Source organism: Petromyzon marinus, chromosome 21 (assembly GCF_048934315.1).
Source record: "Petromyzon marinus isolate PM22_M1 ecotype Great Lakes invasive population chromosome 21, UKy_Petmar_22M1.pri1.0, whole genome shotgun sequence".
In the NCBI taxonomy this organism is placed as follows: Eukaryota; Metazoa; Chordata; class Hyperoartia; order Petromyzontiformes; family Petromyzontidae; genus Petromyzon; species Petromyzon marinus.
Genome location: NC_133687.1, coordinates 14,451,459 through 14,466,790, shown reverse-complemented (window position 1 = coordinate 14,466,790; position 15,332 = coordinate 14,451,459). Strand labels below are relative to the sequence as shown.

General features: G+C 52.7%; 1 protein-coding gene across 4 annotated transcripts in view; it reads right to left on the bottom strand.

The window, feature by feature from the left end:
- Nucleotides 1-15,332, bottom strand: part of LOC116944572 (protein kinase C and casein kinase substrate in neurons protein 2-like) — a 90,447-nt gene that overhangs the window by 4,936 nt on the left and 70,179 nt on the right. For 3 of the 4 annotated variants that reach the window (XM_076068622.1, XM_032958273.2, XM_032958272.2), the window contains exons 2-8: nt 8,417-8,510; nt 7,554-7,710; nt 5,869-6,104; nt 5,151-5,306; nt 3,155-3,330; nt 1,379-1,499; nt 183-310 (exon numbers count right to left, since the gene is read on the bottom strand). In XM_076068622.1, the coding sequence (XP_075924737.1) occupies nt 183-310; nt 1,379-1,499; nt 3,155-3,330; nt 5,151-5,306; nt 5,869-6,104; nt 7,554-7,710; nt 8,417-8,510 (1,068 nt within the window). Of the gene's footprint in view, nt 1-182; nt 311-1,378; nt 1,500-3,154; nt 3,331-5,150; nt 5,307-5,868; nt 6,105-7,553; nt 7,711-8,416; nt 8,511-15,332 lie in introns of those variants that run through there. The other variant, XR_012942548.1, reaches the window with a different exon arrangement.

Genomic DNA, 15,332 nt, shown 5'->3' with positions numbered 1-15,332 from the left:
ACACACACACGCGCACACACACACACGCACACACACGCACACACACACACGCACACACACACACACGCGCACACACACACACACGCGCGCACACACACGCGCGCACACACACACACGCGCACACACACGCGCACACACACGCGCACACACACGCGCACCATCGAGCAGGCACGGACACGCACCTCTCTGTGTTGGCCCTCGCGGTTGTGTAGTCGCCGGCCTGCGTCATGTTGGTGAGCGTGACGCCGTCGGGTGCCTTGCGAGACTTCTCGCGCTTGCTGATGGTGCGGTTGGTGTCCGGCGAATACTCCTGCACACGCGAACGGCGCGCAAAGACAAAGATCCCCCACACGGCCTTCAACGGAATGCTGGGGCAAGTGCTGTAAGCAAGCAGCTATTAAGGGTGAGGCAGGGCACAAGAGGGCGTGGGGTGGCCAGCATTACGCCCGCCCGCCCGCCACTGCTGATGTTTTACACACCTCGCCAGGTACTTGATTTAAGGCCGAGTCGACCTAGGGGAAGCCCAGAACCGGTTCAGATATCCATCACCAATGTTAGCCGGGTTCGTAGTGCAATGCGCTAACCACTGTGCCACCACTCCCCATACGTCTGTGTGTATGTACAGACCCGCATACAACACGATGCCTCCTCTGCTCCCATCCTGTTTACAGCCCTGCGCCATTCGTGCAAATTCCACATTTCTACGACAGGGGTGAGTCTTCCACAGAACAACCAGCCCGGAGGGATGAGGGGCCAAGTCAACACCCAACCGGGAATTAAACTCACAACATCCTGGGCAAGTTAACGTAGCGTTCGAAATTAACCCTTTCCCATCCCGTGTACATCAACGGAACAGAACCGGAAGAAAAACTGAAATAAAATAATTTTATCCGTAGCGAGGCTCCCACAAGGCCATGCGGGAGGTCGTGCGGCACAGTTTGGCGCTGGCTATCGTAGGGTGGCGGTCGTGTCGCTACAGTTCGCTGCGGTGAGTAACGACTTCTTTAAAAACAACGGCGCTAAAATGCCTCTAAGTAAAATTAACGCTGAGCCACTCGCGTGCTCAGAGATTCAGCGGTGAACAGGCCCCCCCCCCCCCCGTAACTTGGAGACGTCTCGCAACAGCAAAGGGTCCATATAAAATTCATAATAAGTTTAACACGTAGGCTTTCGCTATCCGGCTTCAAATTGGTGGTTGCCTTTGCTATTTCGTAAAAATCCAAAACTGAAAAGCGGCCAAGATTTTGACCCGATCCCAATTCACCTCCCTTCTTGCTGGCCACGCACCCAGCTGCTCTCAAAACCTGCCCCCCCCTGCTCACGCTGCCACACCCCCACCCGACCCACCCCCCCCCACCTTGCCCTGACTACCCCGCACCTCGAAGGCCGGCCAGTTCATGGGCATCCCTGCGCCCATCGTGTTACGGAACCACTTGAGGTCCTCTTCCGGGTCGATGCTGGAGATGTCCTGCTGCAGCTCCCGATAGATGGCAGCAAACCTGCACGACGGCACGGGGGAGGAGACAGCGGAGGAGGAGGAGACAGCGGAGGAGGAGGAGACAGGGGAGGAGGAGGAGACAGGGGAGGAGGAGGAGACAGGGGAGGAGGAGGAGACAGGGGAGGAGGAGGAGACAGGGGAGGAGGAGGAGACAGGGGAGGAGGAGGAGACAGGGGAGGAGGAGGAGACAGGGGAGGAGGAGGAGACAGGGGAGGAGGAGGAGACAGGGGAGGAGGAGGAGACAGGGGAGGAGGAGGAGACAGGGGAGGAGGAGGAGACAGGGGAGGAGGAGGAGACAGGGGAGGAGGAGGAGACAGGGGAGGAGGAGGAGACAGGGGAGGAGGAGGAGACAGGGGAGGAGGAGGAGACAGGGGAGGAGGAGGAGACAGGGGAGGAGGAGGAGACAGGGGAGGAGGAGGAGACAGGGGAGGAGGAGGAGACAGGGGAGGAGGAGGAGACAGGGGAGGAGGAGGAGACAGGGGAGGAGGAGGAGACAGGGGAGGAGGAGGAAACAGGGGAGGAGGAGGAGACAGGGGAGGAGGAGGAGACAGGGGAGGAGGAGGAGACAGGGGAGGAGGAGGAGACAGGGGAGGAGGAGGAGACAGGGGAGGAGGAGGAGACAGGGGAGGAGGAGGAGACAGGGGAGGAGGAGGAGACAGGGGAGGAGGAGGAGACAGGGGAGGAGGAGGAGACAGGGGAGGAGGAGGAGACAGGGGAGGAGGAGGAGACAGGGGAGGAGGAGGAGACAGGGGAGGAGGAGGAGACAGGGGAGGAGGAGACAGGGGAGGAGGAGGAGACAGGGGAGGAGGAGGAGACAGGGGAGGAGGAGACAGGGGAGGAGACAGGGGAGGAGGAGGAGACAGGGGAGGAGGAGGAGACAGGGGAGGAGGAGGAGACAGGGGAGGAGGAAGAGACAGGGGAGGAGGAAGAGACAGGGGAGGAGGAGACAGGGGAGGAGGAGACAGGGGAGGAGGAGGAGACAGGGGAGGAGGAGACAGGGGAGGAGACAGCGGAGGAGACAGGGGAGGAGGAGACAGGGGCGGCGCGGGCACTCGGTAAGCGCGGCTCCCTCGTCGACCATCCGCTTCTTCGCCCGTTGAGGTGTTGCGCACTTCTGCATCGGCAGCTCCTGCGGCCGTCTGGAACGCTCTTCCTGTCTGATGTTACGTAGCCACTGGGAACTATTGGCGCTTTTAAATAATCCAGAATGAATATGCATATCTTTAGAACCGCTTCTTGTGTTTTGTTTGTTGTCTTTCCCCCCCCATACCTCCGATTAGAATGGTTGGATACATATGGTGCAAAACAAATTCAACATACATACACACTCCTCCCTGGGTTCATAGTGCCCGTCTATATGTCTCACCGTCTTCGTGGGTGTCTTCACAACCGTGCACGTCTTAGTCTCTGCGGATTTATCCCCAGCCCGTCTCAATATTTACACCTCCACAGTTCCCCGAACCTCACTCCATTATTCCCCCATCGGTTACCGACAGAGCAAAACCAAGTTGTGTGACGGCATCCAATTAGTACGTTGGGGCTGGGGCTCCATACGGCGCTGAAGAAGTTCAACACACACACACATACATTCGTCTCGAGAACGCCAGCCGTACGCGATGTCAATTTTCCTAGCTCGTCCGGAAACAGGTTTCTCACTTGTCGTTGTTGGATAGGTCGAGGTGAACTTTGACGCTTGAGAGCACGCTCTTGAAGAAAGAGAGGCGCTTTCCCTCGGCCTCCTGGCACTGGTCAAACACCAGCTCCATGTCCTCCATGTACTTGGGGTTGGCCAAATTCAGATCCACCAGGACCTTCTGGTAGCGGTCCTTGCTCTGCAGGGGAACAAGGTGGAAGGGAAGAGTAGTGCGTGCGTTCTTTGTGAGCGTGTTTGCACGCACACACACAGGTGCTCGATAACAGCACTTGCCCCAGCAGTCTGTTGAGGCTATACACGAGGGATCTTTGTCTTTGTGTGTGTGTGGAGATGATGGGGAGCGGTATCGCAACGGTTAGCATGCTGCGCTACAAACCCGCCGACCCGAGTTCGATTCCCCGCTCACGGCGAACACCAGTGACGATTATCTGAACCTGTCCTGGGAGAGTAAACCCACAATATGAGAATAGGTTTTCATACACTCTTTGGTTCTTTTGGTAAAGTCATGTAGGTAGAAAAAATAATAGATCACGATGTTTCGATTGCAACACAAGCAATCGTCATCAGGTGAGGCAACCACAGCAAGAAAACGCCAAAAGGCGCCAAAAGGCGCCAAAAGGCGTCCTCTGGACTAGCGCCGCTTGAGACGAGGCTCAAAAGAAAGCTGTCTCTGGTGTGGACCAATCAGTTTCAAAGACAATGCATATATTCATCTTCTTGGTTATTTTGGTAAAGTCACGTAGAATGGAAATAAAATAATAAAAATAAAACAATACAATAAAATTATCATGACGTTTCGGCCACAACACAAGTAGCCTTCTTCAGGTGAAGGAACAGAACTGTCGGGACGACAGCGCTTCAATGAACGCTGCTAAGATTCACAGCGTCTTTTAAGCTAGGTGGGAGAAGTAAAGCGCCTTGACAAAGGAGTTTACACATTTCCATTCTACGTGACTTTACCGAAAGAACCAAGATGAATCCCTGCAGTCACGAAAGCTTTGAATCGAAATTTAATGCATATATTATCAGAGTATGTTTTTGTTTGCATTCTGACCACAAGTATTGTGGTTAGTGCAGACATTATTCCTTGTAAAAGGTTTCAGTTTGGTGTTTTAACATCTTAACACCTCTTTCGTTGCCAGAAAAAAGAGGAAAAACCTATTCTCATATTTTGGTACAGGCAAAGGAGGTCCCCATGATGAAACCCACAATGTTTACAATTTGAGTACAATTGTAAACACTGTGGGTTTACTCTCCAACACACCGGTGTGCTGAAGTAGTAATTCATTGGCACGTTTTGCCTACGTGACAAACCTTACTGGTTGGCTGTGTCGGGCAATGGTGGGTTTAACGACACATTTTATATTTCCGCGATTGTACCCCTCCTTCTTTACCCATTCCCACGCTGTGTATCTGTACACCGCTGCGGTGGTGTACCTGTGTCAGTGCTTTGTACCGCTATCGGTGCTGTGTACCCATCCTTGTTTAACCATTTCTGTGTTAGGCGCCCTATAAGTGCTGTTGATTCATTTTCATGCCCTGTTCCCGTACACAATCCCTTAAACTAAAAACTATTTTTTTTTAACCAGGTAAGGCCCACTTGAGTTACGTAGCTCTCTTTCAGAAGCGCCCCTGGCTCATCACAAATGATAGCTCAACCAAGTGGCTTATCGTGCGGAATTGTATAACAGTCAAATACTCTAAGCGCACATTCATTCTAAATGTGGAGGGAAAAACCGGAGGACCCCAATAAAAATCCACGCGACCACAGGGAGCGAGAGACACGCAAACGCCATATACAGACATCGTCGGGGTCGGCATCGAACCCACGACCTCCTGTATATCAGGCGAGGTAGTTAACATGTCGCCACCGTGGCGCCCTGCCCAGAGAGAAGCCCATTTATAGCAGTCAAATACTCGAATAATTTCTTACCCTTGTGCACGCCCACTCGCGACGACGACATGACTCTCTACCCAGAGCACACCACCCCAACCCACCTTCTGCACTTCAGCCTTGCAGCGTTCCACTTTCTCGGCCAGCTTGCGCTGCACATCGGGTGGCTGCGCCGGGTCAGTCTTGGACTGGTTGTCGCGGCTCTCTGCCAGCTTCTCCTCCTTGCAGGCCGCTTGGTACAACTTCTTATTGGCGTCCACCTGCAACGGGCACAGCGCAACCCGTTCGAGGAGCCGAACGTACGATGTAGCACGCCTCTCGCGCCGTACGTAGCCAACCGTGCTAATCGGAGGCGCGGGGGCAACGACAAGAAACTAACACGCAACAAAAAAGCGGCCCTAAAGAAATGAGTTATCAATCTACATGATGGTTTAAAAGTGCATAGCTCCAGCCGGCTTCCGAATATTGGATAGAGGAGCACGTTCCAGACAGTCGCACAAGCGGAGGCCGTCTCTCTCCGGCACCGTGCGTGGTGTCATTGCAAACATAACGATTTGTAAGCATGACAGAGAAATAATATTAGTATTATTTTTTTCTCTCTCTAGGATATCCTCACCGAGCCACAAAGACGATCAAGCGAGATTTCTACCTCGGGTTATTCGGCTAATTCCCCCTCTTCGAAATCTTTTTTCGTGGAATAGTAAGAATAGTAAGAGTTAAATTTAAAAAAATCTAAATCGCGCACTCTAAGAAATACGAGACCACAGCATGGCGGCGGCCGGCACCATCGTGATCCCGTGCAGCCAGCTAAGCCCCACACACCTCCTTGAGTTTCTTGGCCCACGGCTTCTGCGCCTTGCGGAAGTTGTCCTCGGCCTCCTTAGTCTCCTTGAAGCCGCCGATCATCTGCTTGTGGAAGGCGTCCTTCTGCCAGCCCTTGATCGTCTCGATGTCCTTGCTCATGAGCTGCGTGCGCATGTCCACGTGCAGCGTGCTCACGTTGTCCGCCTCGTTCATCAGCCCCTTCCACGCGGTCGCCACGGAGCCGTACTGCGGGCCTGCAGGGGGGGGGACGCAGGCACGCGAGCCACGTCAGCCGCGTCGTCCACAGCGGCGGTGCCGTCACCGCGAACACCGGCAGCGTCACCACGAGATCCGGCAGGTCCAGGCGGGGGACATTTCGCAGGTCACATAATCCGTGCTACCCTGGGCTAAAAAAAAACCCTGATATGCGTTAAAAAAAAAATCACAGAACTTTGCGAATTTCAAGAATTTTTAGCCAAGCGAGTCCTTACATTCGGGGATTTTACGAGTCGTGCCGTCACGGGCAACAATACGCACAATTACGAACCTGTACGGTACGTGCCGTGCTCGTCCGCACGTCGCAAGCAATATTAAAATATCCGCGAACGAGACGGCGCGAGGATATTTTGGAGGTTCGCCGTGGCGCGGTGCGCACCAGTCGGTGGCTGTTAGTTACCCCGGAGAAAAGAGCGAGTATAATAGCGCCTCGCAGCTGTCTCCCCCTCCTCTGTTCCGACCATGGACGAACTCGTCCGTCTGAACGGGGCCCGTAGCTATCCGTGGTGCTAAAGTTGAGGGTAAGAATCCACCCATTTTTTCGCCATATAGCATTGTGATATATAACGACTTATTGTTGGTAGCTTAGCTGATTGGAGAATAGAGTTTATTGATAACATTAAGGTAATTTATATTTTAGTTTTTTATTGGTTCACTATATAGTACTGTGAATAGCTCAGATGTGTAGGCCTTGACTTCAACATAGTTATTTCTGTGACCAGTCACTAGCTAATCACTCAGTTGTTTCAATGCTAAATTCGCCTAGTTATTTCAATGCTAAATTCTCCTGTTTGATTTGTACTAAGTGCCTCGGTGAATGTGTATGCTCTGACTTTAACGTAGCTATTTCTGTGAGCAGTTACAAGCTAATCACTCAGCTATTTCAATGCTAAATTCTATGCTAATTCCATTGTCAAGGGGTGCCTCTGCGGATGTGTATGCTTTAACTTAGCTATTTCAATGCTAAATTCTATGCTAATTCCTTTATCAAGGGGTGCCTCTGCGGATGTGTATGCTTTAACTTTTAACATAGCTATTTCTGTGACCAGTCACAAGCTAATCATTCAGCCATTTCAATGCTAAATTATATGCTAATTCCTTTGTCAAGGCGCTTTGTTCCTCTCACACAGCTTAAAGGCCGTGATCTGAACGTGGCTCTTTCACTCCAGCGCTGTCCTACCAGACAGTCTCGCCCCTTCACCTGATGAAGGCCGCTTGTGTTGTGGCCGAAACGTCGTGAGAATTTTATTGTGTTATTTTATTTTATCAATTTATTATTTTATTCTCATTCTACGTGACTTTACCGAAAGAACCAAAGAAGATTCCCAAATATTTGTCATCGTTGTTGTAAATATCGGCAGCCGACGAGCATCGCCGTCTCGCCGGGGTGGGGGGAGCCGCCCGCCCGCCCGCCCGCCCGCGCCCACCTTTCTCGATGAGCTGCCGCCACTTCTTGGTCCACTCGGTGAGCTGCGTGGCGTAGGCCTTCTCGATGCGCGCGCGCTCGTGCAGGCAGGCCATGAGGTCGTTGCACAGGCGGTAGCCATCGTCGATCCTCTTCACCGTGCGCTTGTAGTTGCCCACCTGCGTGCGGGGGCACGGGCACACAAGCGGGGGGTGGGGGGGGGGGCGTCACGCGAGACCCAAACCCGCGATTCCGCACGCTCTGCCAACTGCGCTTCTGCGGCCGTCTGGAACGCTCTTAGGAGGCCACTGGAGCTACAAACTCAGAAGAGGTGGAGAACGTGCAAACTCCAAACGGAGAGGCACCCGAGTAGGGAATCGAACACGGGAACTTTTCTGTCGCGAGCCGCGAGCGTGACCGCTGCGCCGCCCCGCCGACCAATGGAGGCGTCAACTGCCCACCACGACGGCGGTCGACGCTGTTCCACAGTCGCTCCAAATCTGCTGCGGACCCACGAAGGCTGAGAACACGTGATCTCTATGCACGCAGGTTTTGTTCGTTGGACTTCTTTCACACCGTACGTACACAACCGTGTTAATCGGAGGGGGAGGACAACAAGCTAAGCGCGGCTGCGCGGTGGTCTACACTCCCTCCCACCGAGCGCTGTGTCACACAATCCACACGGTGGTTTGGAGTGGCTGTTATCTGCATTCCTACTGCGGTCCAGAATGGACGAGACACCTTGCATGTGGTGGGTCCTGCAGGCGAGTGTCACATTGCCACTGCGGTCCAGAATGGACGAGACACCTCGAGGAGTGGCGTGGGAGGGACCGCGCCTGCCTCCGGGGCGTCTCCCGGCTCGTGGAGGAGAGGGGGGACACTCACCTCCCAGAAGCTGTCGCTGCCGGCCTCGCCGATGGGCTCATCGTACAGCGACATCCTGCTCGTGTCAACGCCTGCTCCCCAGCACACCAGGCCACTGCACACGACCACCACAACAACAATAGCAACAACAAGTTACACTCAACCGCCCTTCCATCAAACCGCCCCCCCCCCCACCACAAAGTCCACCACTCGGCAGGCCAACGTCTCCGAAACCAAGCGTCGTGTTCGTGTCGAGGCCTGCTTGCCGGCACTCCAGGCCAAAGATCCCCAGTGTAGCCTTAACAGGCTGTTAAGGCTACACTTAATAGGTGCTGTTAGCGAACAGCACCTATGAAGGCCGGCACGGCACACGAGGGGGCGGGTGGCCAGCACCACGGCCAGCCGCCTTTGTCACCCCAGTGGTGATGTTTACTACACACCGCAGCACCAGGTACTCATTTGAGGCTGAATCAACCTAGGGGAGGCCCAAGATCGGTTCAGATCATCGTCACTGGTGTTGGCCGTGAAGCAGGAATGGAACTCGGGTCGCTGCGTTCGTAGCGCAGCGAAGTGCTAACCGCTGCACCACCGCTCCCCCACCACCTGGCAAGCCAACGCCTCCAAAAGCCGGAACACGCCGGAACATCGCTTGTTGCTGCAATGAGCACGCGCGCAGCCCGAGCATCGCCAGCACAGCCTCGGCCTGCACACCGCGTGGAGGGCGCGGCTCCATCGCCCGGCGCCGTCTCGTGGGGACCGCTATGCCCCGGGGGGGGGAGGGCTTGCAGCTCGTGACGACGACGACATTGTACGTGTGTGCATGTTGAACTTCTTTCGCAATGTACGTAGCTGCCCGGCCAGTTCGTCACGACTACGACTGCTATTTTTATTTAACAAGGGAAGGGCCACGGAGCTGTTTAGCTCTTTGTCAGAAGCGACCTGGCCATCACAAATGATAGCTCAACGAAGTTGCTCATCATCACGTGGAAATTTATAGCAGCCAAATACCCTTGAACGCACACTGATTCTAAATGTTGGAGGGGAAAAACCCGGAGGATCCGGATAAATATCCACGCAACCACATTACGAACACACAAACTCCAAATATACAACAGGTGTCAGGGGTCGGGATCGAACCCACCACCTCCTGTATACCAGGCGGGGGAGTTAACATCTCATAGCCACCGTGGCGCCCCGCCAAGACCGCGGCGGCTCCTCCTTCATCGAGCCCCAATGCCGTAGTTTCTTTACCCAAACTCTACACGCATCAAAAAGAAGGAAAAAAACACCACGTGGATTGCATGAGCGCGCATTCATAAAACGCGTCGAACAATGGGTAAGAGTGCACCTGGCCGAGTGATCTCCCCAGCTAATACGCACGCACACGCAACATTTCACGAATGAAATGCTTAATCCCAAAGTGACGACCTCCTGATTCAAAAAGGCAGTGGTAGAATTACGTACGTATCCAACGTACGTATGTTGGACTTTAATCACACCGCACGTAGCCAGCCGGAGGATCCGGTAAAGCGACGCTCTCTCGTGCCAATGGTCACCGAGTCAGCGGTGTCCAACGAACCGGGCGCCGCGGCGGTCCATTCTGGTGGATCTCGACGGGCTCCGCGATCCACCACCAGAAAAACAAACGAGTAACAATTTACCCGGATTAATGTACGGTAACCGTGATATCGCTATGGACGTAATGTACGAGCGTCATATACGGTGGTTGTTCTGTTTTTTGCAAGAACGAATTCTCAGTTGGGGATTTTTTTTTTATTTGCCGTCGGACGTTGCGAGAATTTGCCGCGCGCAGACGTGAGCGCAGATTTCTCTTGGCACGCAACGACAAAATCTTCCGCGGGCCCACGTACATCGGCCACCGCTGGTGTGACGCTTTGTACAGCGCAGACTTAAGCGTGAAGGGAGCGCTGTTGGCTACGTGCTGTGCGGAAGAAGTTCAACATGCGTACATGCGTACAAGGTAGTGGCACCCAGCATGCATTGCAAAGAAAGAAAGAAAGATTTGATTTTTTTCTTCTCATATTTACAAAAAAAGTATTGCAGAGAAATCTCTCAACGCAGCCCATGTGTCCCTCGCAGGCTGCAGGCCTAGCAAGCTGCACGATGGAGTTTAAGAACTGTATGTATTATTATTGTCTGTGAAAGGCGCCCAACTAGATCAGGGGTGCCACGGAGGCGAGATGTTAACTACCTCGCCTGGTATTCAGGAGTAGGTAGGTTTGATCCCGATCCCTGACATCTATATATTCGGAGTTTGCATGTTCTCCCCGTGGTTCGTGGATTTTGCTCCGGGTCCTCTGATTTTTCCCTCCACGTTCAGAATCAACGTGCGTTTGGAGTATTTCGCTGCTACAAATTTCCAAGCGATAAGCAACTTTGGTCGAGCTATCCACTTGCGATAGCAAGGTCACTTCTGAAAAACAGCTACATAGCAGATGATGACGAGTTCAAACAACGATAACAAAATATATGGTTACAGTAGTAAAACTACATAAAACTCCCCCCCCCCGCCCCGTAACGTCGCAGAACGGTTTCAACAACAACGCTGACCCTTCCCTTTCGACGTTTTGAGTAACCGGACATCGGAGCAAACCAAACGACCACTGCTCCCCGCCAACTCCTCCCCCCCGGTGTGGCAATCTGGGCCACTCGGCTCACCGGAAAGTGCGAGTCGTGAGCGAGTGACTAATTCCGCACGAGAGTACGACTTATTACGGCGGGTATACAAACATCTTGAGCTTTTCATACAAATTCTTCGCTTGTGCGCGCGCGTCCACGCGCAGACCATTTCTGTAATTAAAAACGGATCAGAATCACAGCCATCCACCATTAAAATAATAAAGTAGCTTCACAGGCATGAGCGCTGGAAGGTTTCCCCGTCTCAATGACTGCGCTCAGAAGACCCCACATCGTGTAAGGTCTCTCTAACAAAAATGTTCTTCACACTTCTCCTTCTTCTCCCGTGTGGCTGCTGATGTAGACGCAGAGCAACAACAACAATTTCACATTCAGGTGGTCAGACCCAGATTGCCGCGTCCGGAGCAGCAGCGGTGTGACATCGCTGCGACGTCTCCTTCCTATCCTTCGTGGATCGGGGCGTTGCGTCATTATACTACTGCAGAGTTTACATTTTACATTTGTGCACCATCAGGATATCCGCATCTACTGCCATGGTTTGTTGCAGTGGATGCGGTTTAGGGTGGACCACGAGCAGCCTCGTGGAATATCAAACCCAGGGATCTTCTGCGTTGGGTCTCTCTCACCGAATGCACTGCATTCTTGACCGCAGTCATGAATAAAATCCACTGTTCTGCGTCAGCGGTGTGTTGCGTTGGCTAAAAAAAAAACCACTTCACCCACCACCCCGCGAGAAACGGCAGACGGAAAGCGTTGATGAAGTTCACGATTTAGCGTCACGAAACGTTACGATTAAAAAACAGACAAACGAGCGAGCATGCGTAAACACATTCTTGGAAAAGGATAAAGTTTTAAAAGTAAAAGTGTGCCACGCGGCCACCCTTCAAAACGACACTTGGCATGCTGTGGTCAACTCCCCCCCCCTCCTCCACCACTTCAGAAATCAGAATACCGGGAGACATTACCTCGGTGGGCAGCTATGACTTGACCCGTACCGTCACATTTACACGAACCGGCTATGCAGTAAGCGTGTGTGCGTACGTGCGCAGTTAATGCAGGTGGTGCATCGGCCAGTCATCTCAGTCAAGTCAACCCATGGCATCTGGGTCTGTCCCGTGACCTCCTGCCGGCAGGCGTTCCGACACTTCACGTGGTCTTAAAGTACACTTAGCCTGACACAAGCGCCGTGGTGACGTCACCGCCACTTAGTGACGAATGGCGGTGGTTGTTGGTTAATGCAGGGATTAGCTAGCGTACTGCGCTACGAACCCGGATACCGGAGTTCGATTCCCATTCATGACCAATAACAAATGAGTACCTGGTGCGGTGTTTAAACATCGCTACCGGGGAGTGGTGTTGGCCACCCACCCCCTCGCGTGCCACAGTGCCGGCCTTCATAGGCGCTGCTCGCTCACAGCACTTGCCCTAACGATCTATGAAAGGCTTCACCGGGGATCCCTTTGTCTTTGCGCCGGCCACAATGAGCTTCCCAGGAGCGTGCACGTGCGCCCACAGCGGGCGCGAGCACGGCATTCTCCCTCGGGCACGGCCCTCTTGGCGGCATGCAACGCTGCCAACGGCCGATGACATTTGGAGATCCGAATTAATTTGGCCCGCAGTAAAAAGGAGCCTTCAAATAAATTCGGTCGCAACTGGGGAAATGGGCAACAGCGGCAGAGCTCCCCCCGAGGAAACAAACATTTAATCAAACAAATAAGCAAACAAAATAAACAAACGCACAGACCACGCAGACAGAGCGCGCCACACATTCACGAAAACTCTGCGCGCTCGCACGCGTCACCACACTCACGCATCAATCCGATTCATTTTAATGTTTTTAATTGCGCGATTAGTAATGCGGGTTGACGTCAACCCCCCCCAACAAGTCGAGCGATTCACTTTTTTTCGGAGAGGTTTTCAAAAGGATGCGTGAGGGCAGGGTGGCGCTTTGCCTCCACATGGCTTACCACCCCCCCTCCACTCCCACCACCGCCACCACCTTTATTTTGGCAATTCGAAAACATATGGTTAATCTAAATTGTTTTATGGTTGTTGTTGTTGGCTTGCACCACATTGATTTTTGCATACAGCGTTTTATTAAGTTTTTTTTGCGTGGAATATTTGCTGGTTTATTCCAGGATGTTTCTGTTACGCGTTGTCGCTTTAAGATGTTCTGTGTTCAAATTTTGTTTGTTACGGTTGCACCCGACTTAAGAGCCGCATGGCTCACAGGGCTATACCTCATAAATAAAACTTGAAACCACCGCACACCACCACCACCTGCTCCCACTCCCACCACTGCTGCCACCACCACCACCCGCTCCCACTCTCACCAACACCACCCTCCACTCCCACCACCGCCAACACCACCACCACCTCCGTTCACCGGTGAAACGTGGTACGGCCAGGTATCTAATTGGCAAGCACAGCAGGTTAGGAGGACCTCCAGAGGGGAAATGTGGGCAATGAAGTCAAATATGTTTTAATTAAACAATAAACAACAAGAGCAAAACAAATGAAGACAAAGATCACCCGTATAGCCTTATTGGACTTTTGGGACAAGTGCTGTTAGCGAGCTGCACCTATGAAGGACAGCACGGCACAGAGGGGTGGCCAGTACCACGCCCAACCGCCTTTGTCACCCCAGTGGCGATGTTTACACCAGGTACTCATTTGAGACCGAGTCGACCTACGCGAGGCCCAGGACCGGTTCACACAATCGTCACTGGTGTTCGCCGTGAACGGGAATCAAACTCGGATGGCCGGGTTCGTAGTCCCGCGTAGCGCTAACCGCGAGACACGCACAGTCTCCATGTTGGAGCGATAAGGAAGCATCCTAAATGATAAAATAACTCAACACTCGGCTATTTAAGGAGTGGAGGTGCTACATAAAACGACGAACCAGTGTAAGGAACGTGCAAGAGCTGAAGCACCTAATGAGGGATCAGCAAAAAAGGCCAGAATTTAGTAGAAAGGATTTTAAAAAATTAAACTAGCTCATTTCCTAACGTCGACAGAGACAAACATCGTCTTGCCTGTTTAACGCGCACGCTTTCGCGACCAGTATCATCCATAATACAGGGTTTTTTTGTGGTTAGATCGCGAAAAATGTGTCGGGTGGTGGCGGGTTTAACGACACATTGTTACGCGATCTAACCCAGAAATACCTGTGTTATGCATCTCCTTGCCTGTTGTATTCTGCCGTGCGTCGTTTTGCCCACGAGGGCAGGAAAGGTCTCCTGAGCCCGAGTGGAAACTGTCTCAGTGGCCAGTGTCCCCACTGGGTCCCCTGGGAGTTAATCAGTTACGGGTGCGCGTGATAGAGTGCGGTCCAAATAACAACAGTTTGCACAGAAGAGTTGCGTGGTTTTGTGGACAAGGCGGGGGGGGGGGCCTAGAAGCCTTGGGGGAGGGGCACACGTGCTGCCCTAAAGGACTCTGAATTTAAATCGATGAAGTTTAAATCGTCACACGGGAAACCTTAAGAGGTGTAGTGGATTCTCCCTGGCCAGGAGTCTGGCTTTCTGACACGTTCGTCTAATTCAGCGATCTTCACTCAGTTTCACGTGGGGTGGCACTTGAGCCGATAAGACATCGTCAGCGCGAGGGCTGCCGCCACACATTTGAAATCAATGTTGGGGTTTGACAGCAGCACGACGATGATGATGACGATGATGTGGTGGTGTTGTCACTCTGTGTGTCTTGTAGGACAGGCTGCACTTCAGTAGCCGCACTAAAGGCCACCAGTGGGCTGCCAGTGGCCCGTGGGGGCCTTGTGATGAAGAACACTGGGATAGAGTGTTACCCCTTGTGATGAAGATCACTGTGATAGAGTGTTACCCCTTGTGATGAAGAACACTGTGATAGAGTGTTACCCCTTGTGATGAAGAACACTGGGATAGAGTGTTACCCCTTGTGATGAAGATCACTGTGATAGAGTGTTACCCCTTGTGATGAAGAACACTGTGATAGAGTGTTACACCTTGTGATGAAGAACACTGTGATAGAGTGTCACCCCTTGTGATGAAGAACACTGTGATAGAGTGTTACACCTTGTGATGATGAACACTGTGATAGAGTGTTACCCCTTGTGATGATGAACACTGTGATAGAGTGTTACACCTTGTGATGATGAACACTGTGATAGAGTGTTACCCCTTGTGATGATGAACACTGTGATAGAGTGTTACCCCTTGTGATGAAGAACACTTTGATAGAGTGTTACCCCTTGTGATGAAGATCACTGTGATAGAGTGTTACCCCTTGTGATGATGAACAC